Raw genomic sequence first — 9,623 nt, 5'->3', positions numbered from 1 at the left:
CCGTCGCGTCCCCGGGAGGCTGCCCGGCTGCTGTGCTTTCAAAAAACATTTGCGGGCTTTTGTGGGTTCAAAGCAAGTGCGTGATTGCAGGAACAGCCAGAACGCCGTGGACATTTTAATTTTTTTTTTTCTTGAAATTTTCATTTACATAACGGGGCGGGAGCTGGGCAGGGACCAGGCTTGCAGCAGGGGTAGCGTTGGTGGTGCCCCAGAAGCAGGCACCATGCCCCCGCATACAGCCTCTGAGCCGGGGTAGGGAGGGACACGCTCAGCCATGCACTAAAATAAGTTAGTGAGCAAAAATAAGCGCAGCAGTCACCTCACTGTTCTGTGCTCTTCTTCTGACACCCCTCCCCTTCCAGCTATGGAACCGCTTGTGAGGCTGCCAGGTACTCCTCACCTGCTCATTCTGGCATCCTTTGGGGGTTTTTTTTCCCCTCCCTTGAATTTTGGTTGCTGCTCCTCTGTGTCCAGGCCAGAGCCAGCCATGCCAAATGTTGATTTGGAGGAAACTTGGGCAGCTGAGTTGTGAATATTTGAAAATTGGAACTAGAAACTGCTGACACACTGCCTGACTGAGATGGATCTTGTTCTTCATTTTATTCTTTCGCTCCTCATCTGCAGTGGTCTTATGACCACACTTACTGTTTTGTTTCATTAACAAGTGGTGTCAGAAGTCTTGAGTCATACAAGGTCAGCTATAACACGTTGCTCTTGAGAACTTCCTCTGCACGGTATTCGAGAATACCGAATTCCTCGGGCTTGACTCAGCTGAGGACCCCATCCTATCGGTTTTCCCTGGCATGAAGGGTTTGTGGTTAGTATTCTCCACAGCGGATTTGGAAGTTACAGTGGAAGTTGTGGTGGTTGCAGATACTTGTGTGTAGTAAAATCATGTTTGATCCCTCTCGGCACACTCAGTTGTGGAATTTCTGTAAAGATTCCGACAAGGATTCTTGTGTTCCTGGCTAGCACAGATCTGGAGCGGTTACATCTGCCAGACATCTGAGGCTCCAGGGTGTGAGGATAACAATGATTTTGAGTATAGCAGTTAATTTCAACAACATCATCGGCAACAAAAACCGTTCCTTTTCAAGCCGGATGTTTGCCCGCTCTCATTCCTGGGGTACTCCGTGTGCTGTGCTGACTTGGTGCTGCCGTGGCTGCAGATGAAGCCCTAGGTGGGTCAGTTGTTGCGGGAGATGTAAGGCTTTCCACCCCGGGGAAGGAGGACGGATGAGTCAGAGGAGGAGCGAGGGCAGCTCTTCCCTAGCAGCGGCTGCGCTAGCAGGGACACCCTCTGCTCCATCCACAGCTGGCCTGGCTTTGTTCCGCTGGGTCCAGCGTGCTCTCCCTGTCTCTCAGGCGGGCTTCAAGGTGTCTCTTGGGGCATTGTAGCCAGGGTCCTCGAAAGCAATAAGTCTCTGGCCTGGGATTTTTTTTTTAATTGAGAAAAAAAAAAAGCTGCTGAAGATGAGGTGCTTCAGTCTGGGCTGTCTGAATTGCACTCTTCCTCTGACACCCTTCCCCTTCCAGCTATGGAACCATTTGTGAGGCTGCCAGGTACTCTTCACCTGCTCATTCTGGCATCTTTTGGGTTTTTTTCTGGAGAAAAACCATTCTAGAGATTCCTTCAGAACCATAAGGCCTAGAAATGAACCTGAGGGACAAAAAGCAGAGACTCCAGCATAACCTCGGGGCTGGAGCAGGAGCCCGCAGCGGGTTCCGCACTGCTCGGGTCTCACGCTGGCACTGGGTCTCCCAGGGGCTCCGAGACGCTGATGTTTCTCAGTGGGCAGGAGGCCTGTGGCCAGCGGTGCTGGAAGGGCTCTTGCAGGGATGTGTTTCTCCCTGGTTTTATCACCTTTCCAGAGCTAAAGAGCATGTGTAGGGAGGTGTTGGTTGCTATTTTGAAATGAGGAGTTGGCACTTCCAACTGGACTCCAACATGTCCTTTTGGAAGACGACTTTTTTTTTCTTCGTTTTTTTTGCCCCCTTCACAAGAGATGGCGTTGGAGGGGAAGGTGGGAAGAAGGGCACTGGTGCTGCAGGCCTGGGAGCTGATAGGTAGGAGTTGGTATGGATTCTGAACTGCAGCTAATCCGTCCCTCTTGAAGCATCCTGGGAATTAATTTTTTTCCTCTGAGTGACCTGGAAATAGTAGCTGAGGAAATAGCTCTCCAGCTTGGCAGTGATCTTCTGAAGAGTGTATTTTCCTTACCTAGCGCCTGTATCTGCTTCTGGTGTGTTACCTGTGCATCACCCTGCTGTACCTGAGTCAGTAGCCGCTGGTACTTTCTGCCTCACCCTTCTTGCCATGCTTCCAGCAAACCAGCATGTGTTTTTGTGTGGCAGAGACTAGATGTTCTCCTGTTTTAAAATGTCTGCTTGAGGAAACGGGATACACTTGGGGCTGATTACAGCTTTCTGCAATCAGAAGTTTAACATTTCACGTTCTAATTCATGCCTCTTGTTGTTTTTGGCTTTCTTCTAGGCTATGGAGAGCTAAATGGTAACGCAGGAGAAAGAGACGTGTCGTTAAAGGGCCTGTGCTCCGATGAAACCGCCACCCCAGGATCCAGGGTACCCAATGGCAGCCAGCAGCTTGTAGACACTAACGTGACCTCAAAGCAGACTGTGAAGGCCAGTGCTTTGGGGAAAGCTGGAATCAAAACCAAGAACTTCATTCAGAAGAATAGCATGGACAAGAAGAATGAGAAGTCCTACGAGAATAAACTTCGAGAAGGCCAGTCCTCAGACAAGCCCGAGGGAGTGTCTGTTCCCAACGGCGTGGTAACCAGTAACTCTAGCTATATTACGAACGGCTACGTCGGCAAAGGGGCCGATAACGATGGTAGCGGCTCCGAGAGTGGATATACTACGCCGAAAAAACGGAAAGGCAGGCGCAACAGTGCCAAGGGCTGTGAGAATCTGAATCTAGTACAGGACAAAATAATGCAGCAGGAGGTCAGCGCACCAACCTTAAAACAGGAACTTGAGAGTTTCAAGCCTGATTATAGTGAACAAAAGGGGAACCGAGTTGAGAATACTAAGCCCATTTGGAAATACGAGGCTGGGGCTGGTGGAGCAGGCCGGGGTAAGCCTGGACTTGGGGATGTACAGCGAAAAAACTCTGATGCCAAACCTGGGATTAGCAGCAAGAAGTTTGATGACCGGCCCAAAGGGAAGCACGCGTCGTCGGCTACATCGAAAGAGGACTCATGGACCTTATTCAAACCACCCCCGGTTTTTCCAGTGGACAATAGCAGTGCTAAAATTGTTCCCAAAATAAGTTATGCAAGTAAAGTTAAAGAAAACCTCAACAAAGCAGCTCAAACCCCATCCACATCGTCGTCTTCATCGTCTTCGTCATCTGCCGGGGAAGCTCAGGCCCAAACATCAAGTCGACTGTCCCAAGTCCCTATGTCTGCTATGAAGTCTGTTACTTCTGCTAGCTTCTCGAATGGGCCAATTCTCGCAGGGACGGATGGAAGCGTGTATTCTCCAGGGACCCAGCCACTGCTCTCAACTGCTGCTAGTACTGTACCATCAACCCCCTCCGAGTCAGGACCCCAGGACACGAGCACAGCTTCAACGGCTCTCGAACAAAAGAAATCCAGCCTTTTTATCTACCCTTCAAATATGCAAACCGTGCTTCTGGGTACAGCGCAAGTTGATTTCCCGTCACAGACGAATCAGCAGAACCTGGGAGATATCTTCCAGAATCAGTGGGGCTTGTCTTTCATAAACGAGCCCAGCGCTGGACCCGAAACTGCGGTGGGGACATCTGCGGATAATCAGTTAACGGAAGTGACATTTCAAGGGGAATATCCTGCCACTTTGGTTTCACAGTGTGCTGAAATCACTCCCTCAGGAACTGAACAACCTGTGTTTCCTAAGGCTTATGAGCTGGATAAACGGACTAGCCCTCAAATTCTTAGCCCTATTCTTAAGCCTGGGACTGCTGTTGAGGGTGGTGTCTTAGCTTTGGAGTCGCATCATACAGGTGACCTACAAAAGGCAGACACCGGTAGCCAAGGTGCTTTAGTGTTTCTTTCAAAAGACTATGAAGTAGAGAATCCTCTGGCCTCTCCTACGAACAATTTGCTAGCCTCCGCCAAAGAACAGAGGTACCAGAGAGGCCTAGAAAGGAAAGATAGCTGGGGTTCTTTTGACCTGAGGGCTGCTATTCTATATCACACTAAAGGTAATGGCTTAACTTGCTGCCCAAGGGCATTCTCTTCTCTTTTATTTTATGTTTTAAGTGCAGTATTCTAACATGATCCATTCCTTACAGCAATGCCGATTGCTTTAGAAATGAGCCTTTTGCTTGCGTACATCTAATGGCAAAAACGGTTTGGGAGAAGTAATCGAATGGTTGTTGAACTCATGCTCAGGGGTACTTGTTTCTCGGGTCCTGTGGACAAGGGCAGGTGATGTGGATGGGGATGATCCTTGGCTCGTTTGTTTTGCATCCTAATTCCTGTGGAGTGAGCAGCTCCTCAGCTTCTCTGTGCTGGAAGGAGTTAAATGTTCGCCAGCTCTGTTCCAGCTTTACCAGGGGATATTCTGTTGCTGAAAAGGCTTCATAGTCTCTACTCACACCTCTGCTGTGAAGTGTTGCAGCTTCTCCCCTGGGCAGATCAGGCCATGAAATCGTGGCTTTGAAGGAAGAAAAAAACCTATTCCTACGGTGTTTCATGGTGTGATTTATGTTGTTTTTTTAAGCACACCCCCCCAAACACACGCTTTTCCCCTGCCCTTCGTGAGTATTATGGCAAGGGCAAGACAAATCTTTGCTTATCAACTCTTCTGTAAGCTGCAGATTGAATTCTCTCGTTGTCTTTGTAGGCCAAATCTTTCAGATGATTTTATTGCTTTCATGGAGTCCTTTGTAGTCCAGCTCCTTTATTTTTCCTTTTTTTTTTTTTTTTTTTTTTTTTTTTTTTTTTTTTTTTTTTTTTTTTTTTTTTTTTTTGACTGAAATGACTCAATCGTGATACAGACACTTTAAACTGGCAATGAGGAGCAGGAAGCCTGTGGGATGGTTGCTTTCTGTGCTATCCTCAGCCCCAAAAGCTCTGTGGTCTGGTGGCAGTTCTTGGCTTTTGGTCCTGGCGTGGTGTTCGCAGAAGCCTGGGTCATGAGTTCCCTTTTGGCATGGTGTTACTTACCCAGCCTTGGCAAACACAAGGGCAGGTAATGTTTCTAAGTCAACCCCCCCTTCCCTCTGCCTGCATCCCCCTACCCTGCAGGGAAGAAGGTGATCATCCTGGGTTTGTTTGCTGTGGATAACGTCTTGCTCCCCTCTGCAGAGGGGTTGGTGTTTGGCTTTGGCAAGTTTGCTGTGTTTTGACCCACTGCAAACTTCTTAAATTACCTGTCCACCAGCTCTCAGTGTAGCATGCAGAAACTGAGATGCATTCCTTTAGAAAGAGCAAGCCCAGCCATTTAAAAATAATAACTCCGAATATTTTTTCCAGGTCACCTCACTCTCAGGATGTTAATATTCTAAGCTCTAGTATTCTTGAGAACAGCGTTCATCGACTGATTTTATCTGGGTCCTCCTCCCTCCGCTCAGTCTATTCCAGTACCAAAGCAAGCTTTCTGTTCCCATTTCTTGTGTCTGCCTGCAGCCCAAATCCCAGTTTCCCATCAGAAAACGGGGGTACTGGGAAGCACCACGTGGTGTGGTAGTCCTAGGCAGGTCCTTTGTTCTTTGCAAATTTTCCCAATGCTTAAGTTTGTCTCTTGGTTTTGTCAGCCTGAACTGTCTGGTAGAAAAGCTGCCGCAGCCAGACTCATCAGCTCTCCCTTTCTCACTGGCTGCGTGAAAGACAGACCCAGTAAAACAATGGTAACAACAGGAAAATAAAGAACACTCCCTTCCCATGTCCTCCGAAAGAGGTGTTAACTTCAAAGTCTGCCTGCCTTTGGCTCTGAACACGGAGTTAGTTACGTTCAGTGACAAGACCGACACTTAAAGCACCCCTTGAAATGCCCTTTTCTGCTCCTTCCCTGCTTCTGCATGTGAACGCTCTGGGAGCAGCGCCCCTGTGATGCCCTGGGGAAACGGGTTCCTGCCCCAGCCCTCCTCTTTGCCCATGTCTTTTCCAAGCTCTTATCTGTGCCAACTTCAAGGTGTTACTTAGGGGTAGAAGGTGCTGGATGTTTCTAACGGAGTGGTGTTCTCATTAATGCAGTGATGGGGGGCTTCAAACAGCTTGAGCTTCTCTTTCTCCTGCTTAGTCTTCAGATGCTGCTGCCAGTTCATGGAGCAGATCAGGCCAGGCCTTGGCCTCTGTGATGATGCTGGGTGTTGCGTTTCCGTGTGTGGGCCAGTCCTTTGGTGCTGGTTGGGTGAAGGAGTATTGGGAGGAACATCTTTCTCTGCCCCACATGGGTGGAAGATGCTGTCTCTCCTTTAAGGCTGCACTGCTGTGGTCAGAGCCCTGCGGGTGAGCCCCTGTGGCACAGTGTGCTGCAAAACATCCAGCAAACATTGCTGCCAGGGCGTGTATGCAGGACAGCAGTGCAGTGGTTAATTCCCACACCGTTCTCTCGCTTATCTTGGGCTGTTTTCCTCAGGTGCTACCCATAGCCAACCAGTTCCTCTGCAATAGGAAAGCAACGATTTCACTCACTGATTTTTCCCAAGCTGCCTTCCCCTCCTCGCTGCTCTCGAGAGAGACTGTGTGGGTTTTTCTGGGCAGCGTTAGGGTGTCTGGGCAGTTGGATCCTCAGATTGTTTGGTATCGATTTTGAGAGGAGGGTGAACTTCCCCCTCTTCAGATTGATCTGTTTGCTTTTGAGCAAAGTCTCGATAGTTTGATCTTCAAAGCTGCCCTGCCTCTGGGGTCACAGGCACAAAGAGAGGCGACTGCGGGGCAAGGACAGGGCTGAGCGTGGGAGGGGGTCCTGGTGCATTCCCTGGCCTGAGCTCCTCCGTGTGCAGAGTTCGAGTCAAGCTACTCACAGGGCAAGGACGAAGCTCTAGGCACAGCAGTGAAGAACGGGCTCTAGCGTCAGCGGCTGCAGTGCTTTGACCTGTCTGTCACAAGCTTGCACCCTTTCTTGCACTGTTTGTGTCTGTAGCTGTGACCAGGTTACGTGGATCCTCATCTGGGGCACGGGAAAGCCTCCAGCTTACTCAGTAGCTTTGTTCAAGCAAACCAGGCTTTCCTGTGCACGGTCAGTCCAGTCGGGAGGGGCATTGTGGGGGGTAATTGCTTCACAGCTTCCCTGGGAAAGGGTGGCTGGAGGAGGTGAGGGGCAGGGTGGGCTGGCTCTGGGACGGTAATCCTGTTTAAACCACCGCAGCACCACGCATGCCAGCGAGGCTGTGCTGGGGTGTAAGGCTGGGTGGCTGAAGAGCGGAGGAAGCTGTGCTTGGTCATGTGTGCCCAGACTGCTTTTTCCCCAGAAGTCAGGGCTCTGGGAACCTGCTGTCCAGGCTGACAGTGTGCTCCCCTGTTGTTCTCTTGGGTGCTTTCAGGCTGATTTCCTCCGTGCCCCTGCTCTGTGTCTTGCTTTTTTGATTTTCCTTTTTAAAGGGCACGGAAGGACTCCCATGATCATCTGATCTACTTGACTGTAAAACACAATCCTTCAGCGTGGCTGCTTTCATTGACAGCACGTGCCGCTTGGTGTTTGTGACTGTGCCTTGAAATGATCATGGGTGACATACCCGATTTAGCAAGGTGGATCTGATTTGGTTGAGCACTGGTGGGCCCACTGATTATGTGGTTGGAGACAGGGACAGGAGCTTAGTGGAGGAGACTGGAAGGAGCGATGCTCTCACTTAGGGACATTATCCCCATCTAGGTTACACCTGAATGCCTCAGTGTGGCATTGCCAAAATCCTCGTCCTTTTGGGGTAGAACTGGTCCTCACAGATATTTTTGGTCCTTCAAAAGAGGAGGCTGGGTGTATCTCAGTTTTACTTGTCTTGAAATCAGTATCTTATTACTGCTTTAGTCCTACTTTTAAAGACAGCTGGGTGAAAGGTTTCATATTGGAGTAATTGTCAACACTTTGCAGAATCCCGTGGTGTTTGGGCAGTTGCAGTATCGCAGGCCAGGCCACCTCTCGCTGCCACCAGGCTCTACGTGCAAGCTTCGTGGTGGGAAGCTCAGCACTTTGCTTGTCCTTAACTGAAAAGCAAATGATCAAGGTCTCTAGCTTTGTTCCTTCTCTGCATCTCAGTTGCTGCAGCATCTCTGCTTGTGTGAAGAGAAGAGCAGCATGGAAAATAGAGCAAGGCAGCATGGGTCAGCCAGGAGTGGCGTTCACCAGCACGGTGAACTGGGTCAGAAGAAATAACAGAGCTGTGAATTCAGCGATTTTCACCCTTCACATCAGGAGAGGGAGGAGGGGGAAAAAAAAAGCCTTGGTTTCCCATCCCCCTTGGTGGGAAGGGGTTAGATCTCAGTCAGTGGCTTATGGTCTTGTGGGGCCTGAGCCGTAGGGCAAAAGCTGATTTAATTCTCTGCTCTTCCCAGGTGTCAGGTTGAGTGCAGGGTATTCGGTACAGTGATGAGTCTCCACAGCATTGAATTTTTAGTCTGCTTTGTTTCTGGGACAATCCCCTAACTTAATCATTGTGTCCTGCAGATAGAAGCAGAAAAATCACACGATAATGGTCCCTCTTTATTTTGTTTTTAGCGCTTAATTGTAGGTACAATGGTCAGTTTACATGTTAGATTTATAAGAGGAAAGAACTAGTACCATGGCATTGTGCAGACACTTCTGGTTGCAGGGCCGACCTCCCTAGCAAGGAAAATGCGTGTAAAAGTGCCTGTCTTAACAGGTTACAGCAGAAGGACATCTTTCCCCTCCAAAGTGATGTACCAGTCCTGCTATAAAGTTTATTGACCTGTGAGGAATCTCGGTGCAGTTCACTGGAGTGTGCCCTGGTCTCACCCTGACATCAAAGCCTTCCTCCTTTTGGTGATAGCCACAGAAAAAGTGGTTCCTGTCCCTGGAGCTTTTTAGAGGGATGTGGCTGGGGCTGTGAGCCCAGGGCAGTTCTTCAGCAAACCACAAGCCAGAGGGCTGTGGAGAGGCTGGCTAATTGTAAAAAAAAAAAATCCTGGAAAATGTCAGGTTGGAAGGGGCACGGGAGGTGACCTAGTTCTGCCCTGGCTCGGAGCAGGGCTGGCTTTGGCGCTGGGTTGTGCAAGGGTTTGTTGATGGCATTTTCTCCAGCTGGGTTGGAGCAGGCTGAGAAGGAAGCATGCCATGTCCCCAGCTGCATGTCCTGCTTTGGGAGTGGTGGCCCCTGTCTTTGGTCAGGTCTTGCCCCGCTTCCCCTTTGGAAAGTGGCAGTACTAAGTTTTGGGTCGGTACCTGAGGTACTCATGGAGAGGACACCCCTTTGCCCATGCAGGGTGAGCAATTGTAACCTTGCTCAAACGCACCCTGGAAGCTTCATCTGGGGAAAGAGGCCAGGAGGGAAGAGCTCCTTGAGCCCAGGGAAGGAGGGCTGAAAGCAGCCTGGGGCCTCTTACGTGCCTAGCTTGTGGGGGCTGCCTTTTCTTCCACCCTGCATTCCCGGGCTTACTGCTCTGGTTAGCTGGAGCCGGGCGCTGGGCAGCAGCGGCTCTGCTGAGCTGCCTGTGCGC

General features: G+C 49.9%; 1 protein-coding gene across 1 annotated transcript in view; it reads left to right on the top strand.

The window, feature by feature from the left end:
- The first annotated feature begins 2,006 nt into the window (after window positions 1–2,006).
- NUFIP2 (nuclear fragile X mental retardation protein interacting protein 2) overlaps window positions 2,007–9,623 on the top strand; it is a 10,858-nt gene continuing 3,241 nt past the window's right edge. Inside the window, 3 exon segments of the mRNA XM_010135718.1 lie at window positions 2,007–2,067; window positions 2,424–2,465; window positions 2,468–4,207. Of these exon segments, the coding sequence (XP_010134020.1) occupies window positions 2,007–2,067; window positions 2,424–2,465; window positions 2,468–4,207 (1,843 nt within the window).

The sequence above is a fragment of the Buceros rhinoceros genome, unplaced genomic scaffold, assembly GCF_000710305.1.
Source record: "Buceros rhinoceros silvestris isolate BGI_N320 unplaced genomic scaffold, ASM71030v1 scaffold39414, whole genome shotgun sequence".
NCBI lineage: Eukaryota > Metazoa > Chordata > Aves > Bucerotiformes > Bucerotidae > Buceros > Buceros rhinoceros.
This window is presented reverse-complemented; position numbering and strand designations above follow the sequence as displayed.